Source organism: Purpureocillium takamizusanense, chromosome 3, assembly GCF_022605165.1.
Source record: "Purpureocillium takamizusanense chromosome 3, complete sequence".
In the NCBI taxonomy this organism is placed as follows: Eukaryota; Fungi; Ascomycota; class Sordariomycetes; order Hypocreales; family Ophiocordycipitaceae; genus Purpureocillium; species Purpureocillium takamizusanense.
In genome coordinates this window covers 84,468-104,981 of record NC_063070.1, presented here as the reverse complement: position 1 = coordinate 104,981, position 20,514 = coordinate 84,468, and the positions used below count along the sequence as shown (strand labels likewise).

At 59.1% G+C, this 20,514-nt stretch overlaps 6 protein-coding genes across 6 annotated transcripts; 3 read left to right on the top strand and 3 right to left on the bottom strand.

Moving 5' to 3' along the window:
• Positions 1-279: 279 nt before the first annotated feature.
• Positions 280-5,171, top strand: JDV02_003575 (uncharacterized protein). The gene is made up of 2 exons (XM_047984711.1): positions 280-810; positions 1,021-5,171. Exons 1-2 carry the CDS (start codon positions 684-686, stop codon positions 4,425-4,427), a joined length of 3,534 nt encoding a protein of 1,177 aa, XP_047840686.1. The 5' UTR covers positions 280-683; the 3' UTR covers positions 4,428-5,171.
• A 196-nt stretch (positions 5,172-5,367) lies between these two features.
• JDV02_003574 (uncharacterized protein) lies at positions 5,368-6,869 on the bottom strand. Its single transcript, XM_047984710.1, has one exon. The coding sequence runs from the start codon at positions 6,508-6,510 to the stop codon at positions 5,380-5,382; it is 1,131 nt and encodes a 376-aa protein (XP_047840685.1). The 5' UTR covers positions 6,511-6,869; the 3' UTR covers positions 5,368-5,379.
• A 734-nt stretch (positions 6,870-7,603) lies between these two features.
• Positions 7,604-8,989, bottom strand: JDV02_003573 (uncharacterized protein; the record flags this gene model as incomplete). The annotated part of the gene is made up of 1 exon (XM_047984709.1): positions 7,604-8,989. The coding sequence occupies exon 1, from the start codon at positions 8,975-8,977 to the stop codon at positions 7,604-7,606; it is 1,374 nt and encodes a 457-aa protein (XP_047840684.1). The 5' UTR covers positions 8,978-8,989.
• Positions 8,990-10,339: 1,350 nt separating this feature from the next.
• On the bottom strand, positions 10,340-11,744 carry JDV02_003572 (uncharacterized protein; the record flags this gene model as incomplete). The annotated part of the gene is made up of 2 exons (XM_047984708.1): positions 10,340-10,614; positions 10,661-11,744. The coding sequence occupies 2 exons, from the start codon at positions 11,742-11,744 to the stop codon at positions 10,340-10,342; spliced, it is 1,359 nt and encodes a 452-aa protein (XP_047840683.1).
• Positions 11,745-15,803: 4,059 nt separating this feature from the next.
• Positions 15,804-17,565, top strand: JDV02_003571 (uncharacterized protein; the record flags this gene model as incomplete). Its single annotated transcript, XM_047984707.1, has 2 exons — positions 15,804-16,640; positions 16,697-17,565. Exon 2 carries the CDS (start codon positions 16,780-16,782, stop codon positions 17,563-17,565), a length of 786 nt encoding a protein of 261 aa, XP_047840682.1. The 5' UTR covers positions 15,804-16,640; positions 16,697-16,779.
• A 1,073-nt stretch (positions 17,566-18,638) lies between these two features.
• Positions 18,639-19,123, top strand: JDV02_003570 (uncharacterized protein; the record flags this gene model as incomplete). The annotated part of the gene is made up of 1 exon (XM_047984706.1): positions 18,639-19,123. The coding sequence occupies one exon, from the start codon at positions 18,639-18,641 to the stop codon at positions 19,101-19,103; it is 465 nt and encodes a 154-aa protein (XP_047840681.1). The 3' UTR covers positions 19,104-19,123.
• Between the last annotated feature and the right edge of the window lie 1,391 nt (positions 19,124-20,514).

Genomic DNA, 20,514 nt, shown 5'->3' with positions numbered 1-20,514 from the left:
GTGCTGGGACTGGCCAACGCCGGGGAGCCACCAACCTTGAAGGCGACACGGCCGCGAGCAAGTACCAGTACTCGCCTGCAGGCTGCCCACTGGTACCGCTGCCGGCCCAAGGCGCGCCACTGCGCGAGCGCCTGCGTCGGAGGCCGGGGGTGAGGTGAGGTGTAGTCTGCGCGCACTGTGTCCCTGCACGGTACGGTCCTGGCTCGCCCTCTATCCTGTCGCCGTCCCGCACCGCCAACAAACCTTCCCTCCTTCCTCCCTCCCCGACTCTGCCTTTCGCCTCCTCCAAGCAAGCAATTGCTTCGCATGCCCGGCACCGACGAGCTCCCGCAACGATAGATGTTATGGTGATGCTGCCTTCTGTCGCCGCTTGCGCCCCGGATTGACATGCTCCTGTCGGCTGCTGAGCACGCCTTTTCCTCGGTTCCCAGCCGCCCCTCCTTCTGACCCAACAAGCCAGCTCTCGCTGCCGTCGCCCGTCGCCGCCGCCGCCGCCGACCGACACCTCGGGTCCCCCCCCACTATCGCTCTGCCTCAGTCAGCGAAGCTCTGCCCCACGACCAGCGCCGCGTAGCCACGCCCAACACGAAGGTCCTATTCCGCTGCTGCTTCTGCAATCGCCCGCCCGTCTTGACGCCGCCTTGCACCATCAACGTCGGGCGAGATAACACTCGCTGCTTGCCATGGTTCTGAACGACGCTGGCCCTCGGTTGTCGCGCGCTCCCACCATGTCAAACCCTACGACGACGACGGCGCCCGCCGCTGTTGCTGCCGCCGCCGCCGCGAACCCGCCCAGCACGGACGACTCTGGTGAGTCCCCCGCGGCCCGACCGCGCCCTGCTTATTAGCTGCCTCGTGTCTCTCTGGCACTGCCCCTCCAGTTCTCGCGCCTCAGCGCCCCTGATGTGTGCACTTGGTCGTCCATCGTCCATCGCCCGTATCTGCACTCGTCGTACGGCGATGCGCCCTTTTTTTTGGTCTCCTCGGACCTGTGCTGACAACTTGTTACCTTATCTACAGCGTCGACAATTACCGTCAACACGAAGGCGCCGGCCAATTTCCCTCCCCCCAAGACTGACAAGCCGCGACCACACGTCTGCGCGACTTGCCAGCGCTCCTTTGCCCGCCTGGAGCACTTGAAGCGGCACGAGCGCTCGCACACCAAGGAGAAGCCTTTTGAGTGCCCCGAGTGTGCGCGATGCTTCGCCCGCCGTGACTTGCTGCTTCGGCATCAGCAGAAGCTCCATCAGACGACGACCCCGTCGTCTCGCCCTCGCAATCGCCGAGAATCCGCCAGTGGCGTCGCCCCGGGCCAGAGCAGAGCCCGCAAAAACAGCGTGGCTGGTACCACGGGTGGCGGCAACTCGGCCACCGGCTCCATGCGGCCGAGGGCGAACACCATCAGCCATGTTGACGGTGCCGCCATGCAAATGATAGCGTCTGCAAACGCCTCGGTCGCGCGAGGCATGGCCGCGCACAGCCGTCACCCAAGCTTAGTCGGCTTGCCCGTCCACAACCTGGACCATGTCTTTGGTGGCATGTCGGCGGCTCTGGGCCAGCGAGGGATGCAGCACGGCCTGCCCAAGCTGGAGACGACGCAGATCAACAGTAGTGACTTCGACAACGGGCTGCGAACTGCGCCGCCCCTGGCCGCCTTCAACCCAGAGTTTGATTTCGAGGGCATGTTCTTCACCCCGGGGTCCACCATCAACCCCAATGCCCTGCACTACAACGACTCTCCGCAGTCCATGGCCATGGAGCAGACGTCGCCGTTTGGGGCAAGCCTCAACGACGTGGCTTCGAGCCAGCCCTTCGACGACGGCCTGGATTGGCTCACGGGATTCGACCACCAAATGTCCTTTCACACCAGCGAGAACGTGGTCGACGGGTCAAGCCCGTCTGCGATCAGCACGACGAGCCAGAGCGGGATAAGCGATGTGATGTTGGATGGATCTAACCACCCTGCGCCAGCCGGGACGAGCACCATGTGGCAACCCTCGGTTATGGGACCTCCGCAGATGCCGAACCCGTTTGCGATGGATCTGAATGGTTCGGTCTTTCCTGACCTCCTCAACGGAGCTCCTCTATCACCTCAGCCAGCTTCTCAAAAGATCAATGACCCGTACTTCTCCACGCCTCCACCATCACTGAGCTCGCTGAGCCCATCCGCCGTGCCGGGGCTCAGCACGCAGAACCTGTCCCAGACCCTTGGCTTCAACGCCGGCCCGGAAAGTCCGTCATCCCTCAACGGCGGGAACCACGGTTCCCTTCCTGTGACCACCATCTCCGATGCCACGCGGATTGCCATTGTGAACGCCCTCTCCCAGTGCCCGCCATTTGGTGGCCGTAAATACTCCTTTACGTCGCAGACGTCGCCACTCTCGCCCCAGGCACAGCCCGGTACCAACACGGCTTCCGCCTCGGCAGCGAACCTGCCCAGTACACAGGATCTGCAGCGATATGTGCGGGCCTACCTGACCTACTTCCATCCCCATCTTCCCTTCTTGCACGTTGCTACGCTGTCGTTTGATTTGTCCTCGTCTCTAAATGGGCGTTTGCCTGGCGTAGGTGGCAGCGGCTGTCTGCTCCTCTCCATGGCCGCTGTCGGCGCACTCTTCGAGTTGGAGCACGCGCAGTCGAGGGAGTTGTTTGACATGTCCAAGAAGATGATATTTGCGTACCTCGAAGAGCGGCGGAAATCGGACATCCGCAAGGCCGATGCGCGCCGCGGCGGACACGGCTTAGACCAGGATGGCGCCGGAAGCGAGAGCCCCGCTTCCGTGCCGTTGTGGCTCATTCAAGCCATGCTGATCAACATCGTGTACGGTCACAATTGCGCGGACAAGACGGTCAGCGACATTGCTTCGACACATTGCGTCGCCCTGGTGAGCCTCGCCCAAGCTGCAGGCTTGCTACGGCCCAACCCCGACGATGCCTCAGCGAAGCAGGACGTTCAGATGTCCGACGACTCGAGCTGGACGCGTACGCCGGAGCAGGAAGGACACCATCAGGAGTGGCTGCGGTGGAAGACGATGGAGGAACGCAAGCGCACGCTGTATGCCATCTTCATCATATCGAGCGTCCTCATGGCTGCGTACAACCACACGCCGGCCTTGACCAACTCGGAGATATTTCTCGACTTGCCCTGCGACGAGGACTTCTACGCAGCCGAGTCCAGCGCGGCGTTTGTCGCCAAGGGCGGGGTCCAAGCCGCAAACCATAACCGAATGACCTTTTATGACGCTCTGGGAGAGCTCCTGCGGACAAACGAGCGACAACAGAAACGACTCGCGCTAAAGAATAGCCAGAAGGCCATGGGCGCGTCGGTCGACGAAACGGAAGGCCCATTGACTGGTCTGAAACCGAGCACTATGGGGTGCTTTGTGCTGATCCTCGCCCTGCACAACTACATATGGGAGACGCGTCAGCGGCACCACAATCGGATATGGACGAGCGAGGAGACGGAGAAGATGCATCGACACATTGAGCCTGCGCTCAAGGCGTGGCAGGTGGCGTGGGCCAGCAATCCAAGCCACAGCGTTGAACGGCCGAATCCATACGGCCAGGGTCCATTATCTGCGAACGCCATCCCGCTCCTAGACCTGGCGTATGTGCGCCTCTTTGTCAACCTTTCCCACGCAAAGGAGAAGGCCTGGCAGCGCGATTGGCAAGGGATGGCGGAGGAACTGGCCCGCGGCGATGACGCGACTCAGCATGCCGACCTCTCCCCGACGGCAAACCCGGATCCCCTCGGACCGGAGCTCGCGGATGCCGCCGCCGCGGACTCGGTGTTCATCGACTCTCCAAGCATGCCGGGCTCGTCTTTCGACCCCATGTCTCCTGGGGTCCAGCAGTTTGTTGCCAACGGGTTCACGGTGCCGAGTCGGGCGACGTCAATCCGCGAGAAGCACCTGCGGAAGGCGGCGTTTTACGCCGCCGACTCTCTAGCCATGTCGGACAAGCTGAACAACACGTTTGCCGACTTCACGAGCGGGGAGCTCCCTCTGCAGTCGGCTCTGTGCGCGGTGGACTGCGCACAGGTGCTCGCCGAGTGGGTCGCGACTCTGCAAGATCGTGTCGGGCGCTATCTGGGCATTCTGGGGCAGGACGCGGTGGACCTGGGGCAGGTGCCGGCCATTATGCTACTCGAAGAGGAGGACATCAAGCTGCTGGACAAGATCCGCGAGGTGCTGGCGTCTGCGGAACTGAAACTCGCTCTCGAGATGTCGTCAGGCGGCATGAACGGGGTCGAGTCTGCGCTGCTAAGCGACGGCCACAGCGGCTACGCCACCAAGATCCTTCGGGTGACGGCTGCCATGATGGACAAGGCGGCGGTGTGGCCGGTGACGCGACTGATGACTCAATGCCTCGAGGCTCACGCCAACCACACGCGGATCAGAGCAGAGAAGTCTGTCTTGGCAGATTAAGAAGGGAAGGGTGCGTGCCGGTCTTCTACAGGGAGCGGGGAACGAAGCCGCCTGGACAGATGGGCACATTCGAGAATCCTGGGCAAGTCTCGGCGGAAATGACGGGTTGGGGGCGAAGATTTGGAGATACCCCGAAGTTGAGCGGACCCTGCATGGAGGAGTGGCGGCGATGCCATGGTCGGCTACACCAGCCAGCCATGTTACGATCTGACGACATTCACGGGTGCTTGTACGACTGGCTGCCAGCGTGCCCGGACCTGCCCGCCTCGCGTGGCGTCGGGTTGGTTTTCCTCTGACTGTTTTTGCCGATATATAACGTTCAAAAGCGCGGCGTTTTGCATAGGCTTGCCGGTTGCGCGATGCCACGTCTCCAGCGGCAGCCTTGCTTATGCGTTGTGGCACCTGGACAGAGGCGCCACGTTCGTTTGGTGATGGATTGACTGTGGGATACACGCTTGATGAGAGGCTGTCTATATCTGACGATTGGGGACGCTGTGGGCTGAGTGGCTTTTTGTGGAAGCGAAAGAGCAGCAGGGTTCCAAGTCGAATGCGCGAGGGGAGGGGTGTACATACACTTGGTATGACGCTGGGCCGATAAGACAGTGTTTTATGTTGGGGACTCGAGGATCACGTTCATCTAGAGAGCGAAGCAAGAGTCCCGTTTTGATCTGCAAACGTGATGCCCTGACGGTTCTAGCTGTGGTCAAAGGGCCGCCAGTCAGGAGTGCATGTGTGTTTTCTGGTATAAGCCTGGGGGGGGGCGACAGGCCGTCGCTCGGGAACCCCAGAGTGCATGCGTCTACTGTCACCCATGGTCACGGCGCTCTCTGCCTATCTATCTACCAGTCTGATACTTGTCGGGTCATCACCAAGATGTTGTGTTATTTGTTTATTTTATTAGTTTCGAAGAGCGGCACATGAGCCCCATCTCTTCCCCCTCCCCCCCCCTTCCTTAGGCCACAATCTTGCTCCTCATCTCGGCAATGCGCCTCGTGGCGGCGTCAAACTCCTTGTGGTCGAGGGCACCGGACTTGAGGCCGCGGACAATGGCCTTTCGGATGACGTCGCCCTGGGTGACGTTGCGCTGGCTGGCGAGGAGGATGTCCATGCCGGCCTTCTTGGCGAGGAGGCCGGTGGCGGCGGCGTCGCCAAAGGGGGCGATGGCTCCAGCCTCCATGGCGTCGGTGATGGTGACGCCGCGGAAGCCGAGGCGGCCGCGCAGCTCGCCCTGCACCCACTTGCGGCTCAGGCCTGAGGGGTACTTTGCGTCGAGGGCCGGGTAGAGGGCCCACGAGGTCATGACCATGTCGATGCCGGCGGCGATGGCGGCCTCGTAGGGCTTCATGTCGACGTCGCGCAGCTCGCCGAGGGACTGCGTCAGCGTCACGGGCTGCAGGTCCGTGTTGGCGTCGTGCGGCGCGGCGCCCAGGCCGGGGAAGTGCTTGGCCGCGCCCGCGACGCCGGCGGCCTGCTGGGCGGCGAGGAAGGGCACGGCGGCGGCGACGACCTGGGCCGACGAGTTGCCAAAGGAGCGCTCCTTGAAGTCGATGAAGTCGCCGGCCTCGCGGAACACGTCGAGCACGGGCGCGAGGTTGACGTTGTGCAGGAACTGCTTGAGCGCCGCGGCCGCGCCCTCGCCCCCGGCCTTGCCCGCGGCCGCCGGGTCGGGCGCCGAGCCCATGAGCTTGGCCGAGAGCTTGGGCTCGGCGCCGGCGATGCGGCGGACGTAGCCGCCCTCCTGGTCCGTGGACACGAAGAAGTGCGCGCGCCGGCCCGTGAGCCTGCGGAGGAGGCCGGGCGCGGGGGACGCGTCGTAGGCGGCCTTGAGGCGCGCCACGTTGGTCGTCGTGTTGGCGTCCATGTTCTCGCCGAAGAGGATGACGCCGCCGACGAGGCCCTGCCGCGTCAGGTCGAGCAGCTCCTGCGGGGGCGCGCTGCTCGCCGCCCACGAGTAGACGACGTGCTGGCCCGCGAGGATGTCGACGTCGTTGCAGCGTCCGCGCGGCGGCTGAGAGGCGGCGGCGGCGGCGGCGGCGGCGAGCTGCAGCGGCAGCAGCAGGGAGGTGAGGCGTGGGAGATGCATCTTGGGATTATTTGCTTATCCACCGGGGAGACGTTTCACCTTGCCAATGGATGGGGAGCCAAGATGTGAGGTTTTCTTCGTCTTTAAGGAAAAGAGCTGAAGCAGCCTCTTATGATCGTGGCAAGAGACCAACGGGCCAAGAGACTCTCCATCGTCATGACCCTCGCGGTCCTTGCCGGAATCTCGTCGTCCAAGAGCCTTGATCCATGACCACCGCGGCCAGCCACCGCGCATTCACCTCCACAGGGCACCATGTAACATTGCATCCAGGGTGCCCCCTTGGGCTGAGCCGGTGGGCGGCGAACACGCGGAGAAATAGCAAAGACTGACCCGGTCCTAGCATCTCCTCCTGCTCCTCCTCCTCCTCCTCCCACTCCTAGCTGGCATTGGCAGTGTATGTATGGCCTGCCCCGTCGGTACGCTTGCCGGAGTCTCCGCTGTGCTTCTCTCCTGCTTGGGGAGAGGGGGGACACCAAGATTCCAAGCTGTGCGGCCGGACGAGAGGGACCGCGGACTAACTTAGTATAGGCTGATGAGGACGAACTGGCGCGGGCGCAGGGATACCCCCTGACTGGGGAATCAAGACGTCGAGCAAACAAGCTTGTGGTCGTTTTGGACGTGGCGAGTGGGACTTGCGGGCCGGGCGGTGGTTTATCGCCGTCTGGGGCAGCAAGGGCAGGCCGTGATGATAAGCGGGGGAAAGTCAGGCCACGGGCGCCCGGGAGGGGGAGTTGGGAAGCTCTGCAAGTGTGGCTGGTTGGGGGCGAGGGATCGGGATTTGTGTCGGAGCAGGATGACTGCCGATCAATGGGGTCATGGTGATTAATGCCGCCAGGGAAGCTGCTTCTAGTAGTAGGGGGAACGGACTGGAGGGCATTTTCATCTTGTCTTGGTCTGGCCCCGTGGATTTAGCGCAAGGCACGACACGACTTGATTCAGCCTCATTCATGGTTCTATTTATTTAGAATAGTATTTACAACCGCGAATCATGTACCATTGCGGCTGATGCCAATCATTTTTGATGACTTGGGTGTTTGTTTGTGTCCACATATACGATGGAGTCTCAACAACAACAGCATCATCATCACCCTCATCACAGCGGAAACTCGACGTCCCTCCCCAGAGACGTAGCCACCCACGCGCCCAGCGTCTCGCGCACAATGTTGTTGCTCGCCCAGCCGCGCGACGGGTGGACGCGGTTGGCGAGGTGCACAAACAGCGTGCCCGAGGCGCGGTCGACGACGAGCGAGGTGCCCGTGAAGCCCGTGTGGCTGGCGGCGAGCATGTTGGCCATGGGCCCGGCCGTGTAGTACTGGTTGAGCTCGAAGCCGACGCCGTGGTCCTCGCCCAGGTAGCCGAGCAAGTTGGTGAAGACGAGGTCCACGGCCCGGCGCGAGAGCACGCGGCGCCCGCCGTAGGTGCCGTTGTTGAGCAGCATCTGGCAGAGGCGCGCCGTGTCGGCGGCCGTCGAGAAGAGGCCCGCGTGGCCCGACACGCCGTCGAGCGCCCAGGCGTTCTCGTCGTGGACGGTCCCGCGCACGGGCTGAGGGCGCTTGGGGATGGACGGACCGTCGCCCTCGACGGCCGTCTGGAACTCCTGCGGCGCCATGGAGCGGTAAAAGGGGAACGCGGCGCCCTCGACGTTGCCGCGGTTGAAGAAGGTGTGCCGCATGCCCAGCTGCGACGTGAAGTCGCCAATGGCCGCGTCGAGCTTCTTGCCGCCCGCCGCCTCCACGACGAGCATGAGCGTCATGAAGTTGAGGTCCGAGTAGAGGTACGCCGTGCCGGGCTCGCTCACCAGCTTCTGGCCCAGGATGGCGTCCACCTTGGCCTGGTGTGTCGGGTACGTCGACGCGTCGGCCAGGCCCGGCGAAGGGTCCGCCTGCAAGCCGCTCGTGTGCGTCAGCAGCTGCAGCAGCGTCACCTCGTGCTTGCCGTTGGCCGCGAACCCGGGCAGGTAGCGGGCGACGGTGTCGTTGAGGTCGCCCACCTGGCCGCGGTCGAGGCACCGCAGGACTGCCACCGTCGTGAACATCTTGGTCAGGCTGGCCATGTCGTAGATGGTGTCGACGCTCGCGTCCTCTTGCTCGTGCCGCGGCAGCAGCTCGCCGTGCGTCCCGTTGACGCTCGCCCAGAGGCTGCTCTTGCCAAAGGCGAAGTGGCTCACGACGACGCCCCGGCGCGCCACGAGCACCACGCCGCCCGGCTCGATGGGCACCACCTGGTTGTACGAGTGCGACGTCCAGTTGCGCGTCTCGGTGAAGCGCGTCAGGTTGGCCACCATGTCGCGGAGCGGCCGCGAGCGCATGCCCACCGATTCGGGCGACCCCGGGCGGAGCACGTCGTCGTGGCCGCTGCCGCCGCCGAACGTGAGGCCATCGTCGGCAAGGGCGAGCGTTGGTGAGACGACGCCCGTCGCCGCTGCTGCCGCAAGGGCCACGACGACAGAACCGAGGCCGGTCCTCATTGTGGGTGAATCTGTGGAAAAGTATGTGGAAAAGGGGGGCCACCCGTTGTGGGGGAAAGAGACAGATGGACCAGAACAAGGCCGGCAAAGTGGAATCACAACACAGGGCACCAGACGTCTAGACTGACGACTTGGCGTCTACAAAAGTATTCATGGCGAGACCTGGATATACGTACGTAGCATCAGGCTTATCCTTGCGCCCGTCCATGTCGTGATCGGCAGGACCAGGACGGTCGGTTGACCCGGCATGACGGCAGGCTGACTTACAGACGTCGGCGGCCAACTTTTTTTTTGGTTACATTTTACCAGCATTTTGCCCTCCCGCCAGATTCAGGGACCAGGGTCGCCCCGCGTGCCACAAGATTCGATGGAGATGGCGGGGCACAGAAACACCCCAGGCCGAGAGGAGGGGGGGGGGGGGGAATTGCAACCATCATGGGGGTGGGCCGCTTGGTTGTCATCATTCTCCCCGCGCGTTCCCCGGTTCGTAGAGGCATGGGCGGTTCAATGACACCAGCAGATAGCGGAGGCGTTCACGTACGTACGTCCCTCGTCGTGGTCATTTCCCATATCGGGCAAGTCCTGAGCTGTTATGCACTGAATCACGGCACGGCATGCTTCCAAGCCTTCCCCCTTCCCCCGGGTTGCCCGCCTCCCGACTCCACATCCCACATGGTTGGCAGTCAGGATCAAGGGGGAGCAGACATGGATGCCGGCGCAACGAGAAACAACAAGTGCCTTCTTGCAAGCGATGCGGTCAATACTTGGCCTGGCCACACCGTGCTCCCTCGGCACTCTCGGACCGCTTTCCAGGTACTAGTAACATGTCCTTGGTTCTGGCTCTTCACATACAGCGGGGCAAGAGGCGGTTGTCATGGCTCTTCCCGGACGACGGGATGCAACCTCATTACCCTTGTTCTCCGCTCCCCGTCTGATACAGAACTCGGAAAGTCGACAGTAATTTCTCCCCGAATGGCTCGTCTTCTTAACACTGATTGAATCAAGGTCGCACCGTGTGCATCCTCACCGATTCACTCGACCGTCAACGAATGGATGGCCAAGCCCGTCAAGAAGTTCCAGTCGGGATGCTACCTTGGGAAGTGGCGGGGAGTTCGGGTTATCCGACATTTTCGGACATGGATCGCCGTTAATCTAAGCGCTCCATGCAAGTTGCCAAGCCATCTCTCACTAACTACTACCGATCCTAAGCTACTGTAGTATGCGTACGTTACCCCAGAGAAACAAGGAGGGGAAACGTGCTTCCTGTACGGGCGTGGCCAATGCCCGCCGAGCCTGTCTAACCGTCGAGCTTGTTGTGGCTTCTCTCAACGGAGAAGAGCAGAGACTTTTGTCGCTAGGCCATCATCGTCTTCCCTTACATGACAAGTCTTCCTCATTCACGAAGATTCCCCCGCATTTGAGCCAAAATGAGCCCCATGGCCAGAGCTTTGAATCCACCTTCCGGTCCAGAGTCTCGACCGTCGCTTGTCGTTGCAGAACCCAGGGGGGCATCATGTCGCCAAGGGGCCCACCGTCGACAAACGTGTCGAGCACTTCCCGGAAGAGGCACACCACTTCCGGATCGGTTTTGTGAGACGTCGCTGCATCTTGCTCGCTGGAAGCCGCCACATGGACCTCTGAATAGTCCTCGGCTCGTTCTTTGCCTTTCGCGGCGATGTGCACGTCTCGAGGCCCCAGAGCGGCGGCGCCGCCCTGCAGTCTGGGACCCAGAGACAGCTCCGGCGCCGTTGTTTGCACCGGGGCCGCCGTTGCTGCCGCTGCCGCCGTTGCCCACATCCTCGGCGGCTGCAGGAAGCTGGATTCCATGGTGCTCGTCGGGAATATCTCTGTCCTCCTGCTTGATGAACGCCTGTACGAGCTCGCCCGTGGTCGACGTCGTAGACATTTTGCCCTTGCCACGGCCGCCATCCTTGTCAGAGCTCATGTCAACCGCAGCAAGGCACCCTTCGTCGCCGCCCCGTGCTGCGAGGTGTCCCGGCGACGGGCTGGGGGCATCAGCACAGCTGCACTTGTCAAGCATTTTGCCGGCCTTGATCGCCCGCAGCTCGGTCAGCCTTGGGCCGATGCCGTATGTGACGGAGTCGAGAATGACCGTCCCCATCCTGCACAGCCTTGCCACGCTACTTGCGTTGGCCAGCCACTTTGCCTCTTCTTCCAGGAACTCACGTTTCGCCTGGAACGGGGGGCTGCTGTTCCGTAGGGGCAAAATGGCCGCCAGTCCCCGGTGCCGCCCGCACAGAGCGTCAAGATCCCGTGGCGGCAAGACGTACGGAGGGGCCGCGGCGGCCTCTTCGCCATGGTGTGCGTCGCCCTTGAAACTCTGGCGACCTAGGAGACCACAGCTGTTGTGCTGCATTATAACGGTCTCTCGGCATCGGTCACGAAGTCGACGGAGCTCCTCCTCCAGGGAGGCAGGGTTCTTCGGTGCCTTGTCAGGCCATTCTCTTTCCCCTGGGACGCCCGAGGCGGACTCGGCGTTTCCGGCTCTTGCATGGGGGTAGTCGGAACCCAGCAATACTGCCGCGAGCCGCTGCGCCTGCTCCCGGCCCTTGCCGCCGACGACGTACAGTGCCAGTTCCCTAACCCGCAAGACCTCGTGATATAGTTCTCGAAATTCCGTGGCCTTATCGTCGGCCCGACCCAGGCAACTGCGCTCCAGCTGATTCTGAAGTGGTCCGATGGAATGCGATGGGTCCGTTACGTCTTCGACCTTGATCTCGACTTGTTCCCCACCTTGGGGTGTCATCTTGGGTGTGTGGGCGTGTATGGGCATCGAGACGTTGATGTGTAAGTTCCTGGACAAGATGTACTTGGCAAGTACACGAGTGCGTACCTGCTCCTGAGTGCTGCAACAAAGATCAGGCAGTTGTTGGTTTCATTCCACAGAAAAATGCTGGCACAGAGCCCGGGGAATTCCTGCCTTTTATTTGCACCGGTAGCCGCCTACGTGCTAGCACTTGTAAAGTGTGACATGTCCGTGACATAGCAACAAGTTTGCTAGGCCTGCAGGATTAAAGCAGGGGTCCCAATTGTTAGCCACTGTAGGGTTCCCTATGTGGTCAAGGCAGACGTTCATGCCACAAACCTCGCTCAGAGCTGCCACAAAATGTCCAGTCCCTGAAGAGCACATAGGTGTAGCATCTCCCCGCCGGATGTATATTTCAAGTCATCTAAGTCACTGCCCTCGAGCAGTACATGTACGGGTTCCTTGCCGTGTATGTATGGTATGCGCCGGGCTAGTCGCCGCTGTATTGAGTAAAGCTACTTCATGTTACTTCTCTAGCCGAGCAGCTTGTGCGTACTACCGGCTCGGTGTATAAAATATCGTCTTGACGGGGACTGTGAGTGCCGTGATATTTGCCGAGCCCCGTGCATAGATGAAAGCAAACTTGCAAGGGCATCCTGCAAGAGCGACATGGAGCTTTTCTTCTTCGTTCAATGATAGAGCCAATAGACTGCCTGACCTAATCACTTTTCGCGCTAGGACCGCAATTCGGACCTTGCGGCGTCCATTACTGGGCCGAGAATAGATGCTTGCAAAATTCTTATGCTGCTCCTAAAACACTTACAGGTAGAACGTTAAGGGTTTGCGACTTAGAGCCGGCTATAGCCTCTCAGTATTTGTTACGTAGCTAGTATATATTTTAGCTAATTAAGGTTATCTCTTCTACCGTTAGCAGAAATCAATAAATCGTTCGGGTAAACTAATATAATAGGTAAGCGGGATATTAAATAATAATAGGATAGCCGGGCAGTTAATAAGGGTAGCTTAACTATTACTTTATAAGTTGGTTACTTTCGTGATGATTCGTAAACCGCGTATTAAGTTATAGAAGTTATTCACGGATATATTATAGTATAAAAGACGTCATAACTTAGACACTAGCGTACCGGTATACCTTTTTCGCTCAATTGACGTAATAGAGCACTAATAAACCTAAATACTAGTAATAATAGATATACGCTAGGCGGTGACTAGAGTAAGGAACGTTTAGTATCCGTTAATTAAGGAGCTTCTCTAAGACGAAGTACTATTCGAGAACTTACTCTAACGAACCGTTACCGCGGCGCATCTCAGCCATTTTCTAGCGTGACTGGTGAAGGACGGCGTCTTCATCACCGTCAACTCTGACCAAACGCCTGGCTAGTATGCCCGGTGATTGTATGCCGGACACTGTATTACCTGTGTATATCCTCCTTTCCCAAGTCTGAGAACGGCAGCAAGTCAACACGTCGCTCGTCCTGCGGCTTTAGTGAAGATGCCTCGGCTGACACGCACCGACCACCGCAGCCCGTTGTGCGCCGGCGTACAGGACGTAATTCAGTTGCCTCGGACAAGCTATGCAAACATGGGCTGTGGGAGAAGCAGGAAACTGCGCTCATGAGTTCTTGTGCATAACGAAGGCTCCTCCTGTTATAAAATTACATGATACCTCATAGTTCATCCAGCTTGCCGGGGCCGCTCAGTTAGTACACGCCAATAACTATGGACTTCTGGTAAACTTACATGTCTGACATGGCGTATAGCAGCCAATATTTCGGCATAGGGTTTCGCCGTAGGCTACCTTCGTCCAGGCCTATAAGGTCTTTTAGCATTCGAATTCGTATCAAGTTGAATACGAAACGTATACTATACGTATGGCGAAGGATAGCAACAGGCCGTCACGCGTAACACATCGATCTCTCTTCTCCCCATTGGCCTAGCCGCACTCGCTCGACCCACTTGATCTTGCGACGCTGTGCAGCCTCAACGAAGTCCGTTTTCTAACTTATGAATTGTAAGGAGTAGTATAGGACAATGCCATGAGAATGCACTCGCATGTACGCTTTGGCGAGGCTCTTTTTTTTTTTCGCCAGAGCGATACAATTTACAGTATTAATAGCACAGTACACTCATCGGATGCCGGCAGGCACGGATATGAGGAACAACTGAGCAACCCGGGCAGGCGTCGACAGAACTTGGCACCCAGCAGATGAAGCCGTGCTCATGATAGCGATGGCTGCGGTAATTAATTTTGACAGCTGAAAGGGGTCCGTGATACGGCCTGTAGACAGTATGGTGCGGCGATCAGGAGCCGTGCTCCGCGCGTGATATTGAAGATATGTGGCAAGCCCCTTTTACTTGACATTCGCGGCAGAGTCCGGATAGTGTGTTGTTCGACTCATGGGACCGAAGAAAGAACTTTTGATTCGTACGCGATCGTGGGAATAAGACGATGGTGTTTGAGTGTCCGGATGAGACGACCGTTCAGCCGAGGGCCACACGGACGGCATTCCCGCTCCCGGATTGAGGCAGTGTCTATGTTTCATGTTATCCTCAGTGATGAACACGAAGAAAGAGGGATCAATTCCATACCCACGCCGCCGTGGGGGCCCAAAGACCGCTATATCTGATTCAGAGCCAGTGAAGAGAGAGAGAGACGGTCGGCCCGGGCACAAGGCGGTGCAGTCCCGGGATACAATGAAGCAACATTAAAGTGACTTAAACAAGACTCGGACATTGGTGGGCCCCGAGAGGACGCGTCTAGAAATAGTCTGATATATATGGACGGAGTTCGGACTTCACTCTTCGTTATGCCGGGAGACGACACTTTTGACACCACACCTTCATATACATGGATGGAATTTGATCTCAGCTTCCACTCATCGGGGTCCCTCTCATCGAAGTATTGAATCTACGCGCACCTGACCGGAGCGCAACTTGTACTGCAAGGCTGTATGTGACTCCTGGGAAAAGCATAGATTGGGGACAAAGAGAATTCTACATAGACGTCGAGTTTAGAGAAAGCAGGCGCTCGCCCGCACCCAGGGCGGGACCCATTGAAATTTCCATGAGGCGAAAACCCGGATTCGTATGAATCCAAGAGGCAGGCAGCGCACTCGGTAGCGGATACGATATCAATACATGCCATGTACGAAGTAGTTACTTCGTACTCAGCGTTGCCGGTGCACACACGAGTTCGTTCCGATTCCGAATCCGTGTCTGAGGGTTCTTGCCCGAGCACAGCATCCGCATCCACAGCGGGATCTTCACATCGGCCTTTTCGTCGCCGCGCAGTCTCCATTGGGAATTCGTCGATGCTTTCAGCATGGTAGCAGCAGCACTACCACCACCGCCATGGCTACCGTCAGACCACACGCACGGCATCGCGGCACAGTGGGCATTGCTCCGCCTCGCCCCCTCTCGCGTGCACCTCCTCCTCGCCGACTGGAACCTCCCGGACCGGCATGATTTGAAAAAGCTCAGTTGCGGCCGACGAAGCCATTCGCATGTCCGCCGATGGAAAGGGACGATGCAAGAGAAACATGAAGCAGTCCATCCCTGCGGTAGCGACGGTCATATCTGCATGAGGCAATGCGGCCCATGAACTTTATTCCCAGGCCCCCCGTAAGGTTTGGTGGCATGCCTCACAACGTGAAAAGGGGTCGCTGTCCTACCATGTACATACTAGACATGAGGGTTATTGGTGTACGAGGTACGAGCAGGTTGCGCGCATACATGTAGACGAGTCAGTTGACCCGCAGGCGGTACATAAAACATCGGATATGTCAAACAACAACCTTAACCTGTCCTGCTACTACACCGGTATAGCCACCACGCCACCTCAAGCTGCTGTGTCTCGACCTAACCAAAAGGGCAGTCCAAGGGACACCCTCGAGATCATACCGACAAGTCACGCCATGTCGTCCGCATGTCGACATTATTGGAAGTCTATCAATCCAAGGGATACGTGGTCTGCTTGGCGCATTGTACGGTAGATTGCTTCATTCGAGGTATCCGGGCAATCAGGGTACATATAAAGAGTCGTCGCATAAACGGCAGGGCTTCTTCAGCGCAATACATACGCGTCCTCTTGATGCAACCCCCAGATACAATTACGTTTTCACACAAACCAGCGACCCCACCCACCCATCCAGTCATCCATCCATCCATCCATCCATCCATCCATCCATCCATCCCCCTCAAGTTGACAAGTCCCCTCCAAGCACGCCCGCCCAGTGGGAGGCGGCCCCGAGAGCCGACCGCACAGCACATCAAGAGCCGCCGCGCAAAGCCGCGACGCCAAGACGGAGGCCAGGCGGGCGGTACAGCCACGAGACCTAACGCGGCGACGTTGCCACTACGTACGATACGTATGTGCGCTGGCCGCGGTCGAAGTGGAGGACCAGCGGCATGATGGAATTGGAGGCGACGAGGATGGAACCGGTTGCGGCTATGTCCAGGTCTGTGCAAAGTGTCGTTTCGGCCCTCCTTTTTGCCTTTTTTTTCCTGTACTTCGTACAGATTTTGTTTTTCACCTCTTCTCTTCACTTTCTGCTGCGCGAGGAGTTGACAAGCACGTCTCTCGGACGGGTTCGGGGCCTGACCGATATCCTGTCCTCATATGTCGGCGGCCCCGTGGCATTCCTACGATGGTGTGCTATGCTCGTTTGCAGGTAGCCAGCTACGATGGCAACGGCAACGACAGGGGCAGGTAACGAGTAAGTCACTGCCAAGAGAAGCCCATGCTTGGTTGTGTCGTTGAAATATATAAAAGCCGACGACATTCCCGCCGACTCGACAACATGTCTCCAGTATACGTTCATCTAAGATACACTCAACACAAGAGCCAAGACCTGGACAGCCTAGACGCATTCTCCTGTAAGGCGCTCTGCTGCTCAGTCTTATACACAGTCGCCATACTAACCGCCACGCAGCGCGCCACTTTTGTAACACGTCGAGTCGCATACACACAGACACACACGCACACATACACAGACATATACATCTCTAGCCCAACATGGTCGCCCCAAAGCTCAGCAACTCCCTCGCCGTGACGCTCATGCTCCTCAGCGCCGTCACCGCGGAGCAGGGCAACAACGTCCGCGACACACCCGCCACCTTGACCTCGGTGGCGGCCAAGAGCTCGCCCTCGCCCACCGCCTTCATCGCAGGTGGAAGACTAGGCCCGGTCGGCCGCACTTTTGACGCTAGGGACGGCGCTCCGGGCGCCGCCGGTGGTCAGGGCAGCAATGGCGCCCCCGGCGGCGCTGGTGGCAACGGCAGCGACGGCGCCCCTGGCGGTACCGGCGGCAAAGATGGCCAGCCCGGCGCCCCTGGTGGTACCGGCGGCAAGGATGGCCAGCCCGGCGCCCCTGGCGGTACCGGCGGCAAGGATGGCAACCCAGGCGCCCCTGGCGGTACAGGTGGTCAGGATGGCCAGCCCGGCGCCCCGGCCAGCACTTCCGTCTCCAAGAGCGGAAACGACGGTGCCCCTGGCTCCCCCGGTGCCCCGGCCAGCACTTCCGTCTCCAAGAGCGGAAACGACGGTGCCCCGGCTAGCACCACCGTCTCCAAGGGCGGAAACGCCGGCGCCCCCGGTGCTCCCGCTACCACCTCCTCCGGCTCCAAGGATGGAGCCCCCGGCGCCCCGGGCGGCAGCCCCACGTCTTCCAGCCCGGCGGCCAGCTCTACCGCTCCCGTCGTGAGCGCGGGCAATAAGGGTGCCGCCGCCGGCGTCGACTCGGCCCTCATCACCGTCGCGCTCGCCGCCGGCGTCGCTATCTTCGGCGTTGCCATGTCCTAAGAGCCCAGTTGTGGTTTGCCAATAACTGGGCTTTCTACGACCCCCCCTTTTTTCTTTCTCGGAGGCGAAGGATGTGGCACTATTGTTTGAGAAAGTTATAGACATACTGACAAGACTTTGTGCGTTTATTTCATACGATGAGGGGGCTCTCGTGTATAGGAGTATGGTATTCTAATTGGTATCTTAGAGAAGTCCATATAGTGCATGACAAGTTATATTGTAGTTAGGATCTTGATGATTTGGCGCTTGTGTTAAGAATGTCAAGGCGAACTATCGCAAATTGTGTCTTGAGAAACCCTATGTTGCCTATCTTTCTGTTTTTTGTCAACACACTTTTTATACCCAGATACCCGCCTAGCCAAACGCGCATCTCGCGGGGCTAAATGAACAACATGGAGTATAATAAAGTGCATTACAGAGTGGTACCATGCCAACAGATATCATCGACTCGTACAGGCCACTAGTGCTTCCTCGTTGTTGAAACCTGTCTCCCTTGTATGAAAACGGCTTGAAGATCTCGAACGTAGACTTCGGTTGAGCTCGACCTTCAATAGAGGCAGCCGGATGTTGCCACATCGTGCACGACGAGCCATAGCGTCACCACCACAGTATAGCCCGGGAGCCTAATCCATAACAACAAAACTGCACCCTGGTAAGAAATGCGCGGTTGGCTGGTGGATTATAGACACGTGCTATCTACTGAAATGTATAACACATGCGTGTACAAAAACAAACCAAACCAGACAGAATAGCCCAGCCATCCATCGCAAGGGGGGATGAGTCATGCCCCAGGCGCATGCTTTCGTCAGCCAAATAAATAGAGACCTAGTCATAAAGATCTCCGGGATAGCTATAATAGAAATAATAACAAACAAGTCGCGAGCACGGCAAACAGGCCTCTCCCCGCCGAAGCTGCCGAGCGTTTCTACAGCCATAACTCCATCAATAAGAACTCCATCACTCACTCGCTAGACAAGGGGTCCCCCGCCGCCCAGTCCTCACGGGGCATCCACCCGTGGTGGCAAAACAAAGAGGCAGTGGGGTGGGGAAGGCAACAATGGACTGATCTGCCGATGCGCAGGGGCTGTCGTTCTCTCAGCCCCGGCCAGTCGCCGCTCCTACAACTGGTGTTATTACTGATCGGTGAGGAAGCGCTTGCGTTCCACTTCGTAGGGCGATCTTCGCTCTCACCCTCCTACTCGTGGCGTCCCGAATCTCGGGACGTCGGCGCCGAATGTACTACAGCAGGATGCCCACGATGGATGGACGTCCGGTGCGATCACGTCCTGTGCTTCTTGGGTTTGGGAAACATCGTCGTCGTGCTTTCCGACTCGTCATCTATCTTCTCGGGCACCACGTACTCGTTTTCTCTCCGCATCGACGTCACCACGACGTTGCTTCTTCTCCTCCTCCTCCTTCTTCTTCTTCTTCCTCTTGTTGGTCCTGTCGCGGGGCACCTGTCAGGCCCCAACCCAACCCAAGAGCAGTGGGACGTTTACCGATGCCGAGGCGGCGACGCGGGAGCACGTATACTGTAGTCATTGAACTGCCCCAAGAGCTTCTCTCGTAGTCTCGACAAACCCCCCGCCGAGCGCATCCGCACGCATGAAGAGCACCAATGGGTCCATCCAATGACTCTATTCTCGGAGCGAGCTACCAAGTTAGTACTCAGCAACTCGCTCTCCCGCTTCATGGCAAATGACCCGCCGCCGCCCTGGCTTCCAGAATCGGCACGGTGGGGTGGCGGCGCCGCTCTGCCGAAAGTGGCTTGCTTGCTGCGGGCCATTCACAAAAGCCTTCTTCGCCTGCCTTTCTCTGCGAGCACGGTCAGAGGTCAGAGGCGTCGATCGAGGGGGGCAGAAGGGGCCTGGCGTGCAGACTCCCAAGCTTGGAGCTGTCGGCGCGCCGCCGTAAACAAGCAGCGCGCATCAATGGCATCACCATGGCATCAGCATCAGGGCGCGGTCACGCGGGCGGGGCTCCAAATGCGCATCTCGCCCGAAATTGCACAAGGAGCTCCTCGCTAGTATGCATGCATGGCAAGCATGGCCAGGGGAAATGATATTCAGGCACGTGTTGCGCCCCAAAGGGTTGGGCTGGCGCTGGGTGGCTCGTGGTGATGAAGATGCTGTCCAAGGAGTCGAGTCGACGTGGAAAATCCTGGCAAGAGACCATGTGATGACGTTTGTGGCGTCGGCCTGGCCTGGAGATGCCACTCCGGCCAAGCCAAGTCTTCGGGCATAACCGTCTCCACCAGCCACCCCTGCGGAAGCCAGCATCACTGAACTTGCAGCTTTTGGCTTGACGATGAAACGAGTAGCAACTCTAGGCAGCACGCCGGGCTTTCGGGCTTGGTGCAGCACCGGCTGGGATGGCAGCCATACATGCATGCATGCATGCATGCATGGATAAATGATTCTCGCAGTCTGGTGTCGCAGCCATGCGAATGTGCTTCATCAAGGCAGAGCATCCGCAAGGGGCGCCAAAAGTGCCGGTGACCCGTTGGCTTGCACTGCCTGCTCACCGCAGATGAGAGGCCATCGACAGCATACATGCCAAATGACGTGCAAGCAGAAGTGCGCGCCAACATCTTGTGTGTGGTTTTAGAGCGACCCCATCTACGCGTGTGGCTGCTTTCCGGCAAGTGCAGATCGCGGCACGAGGACAGTCGCAGACAACAATGGAAGCCTCTCGTTCTCAGCGCCACGTCGTGTCTCTCAGGAGCTTTAATCGTCTACTCGTCTACTTGTCTCACCTGTCTTGATCCCAGTGGCTGCAGGACAGTCGGCACGCGCGCGAAAACGGCTCACCCGGAAGGCCTGGGAACGCAGGGTAATCGAGCCGCGGCAATTGGCAAGTAGTGTTGCAGAGCCTTTGCTCGTTGCCGTGGGGCCGATGCCCGGATCGGAGTCGGCGAGGAGGAAACTCGGGGTCGGCAGGTGTAACCAG

Bases quoted from the DNA above. Each gene is read 5' to 3' on its own strand.
- JDV02_003574 (XM_047984710.1), bottom strand. From the start codon at position 6,510: ATGCATCTCCCACGCCTCACCTCCCTGCTGCTGCCGCTGCAGCTCGCC.
- JDV02_003575 (XM_047984711.1), top strand. From the start codon at position 684: ATGGTTCTGAACGACGCTGGCCCTCGGTTGTCGCGCGCTCCCACCATG. The intron at 811-1,020 runs GTGAGTCCCCCG...CCTTATCTACAG, and splicing joins GCCCAGCACGGACGACTCTG to CGTCGACAATTACCGTCAAC.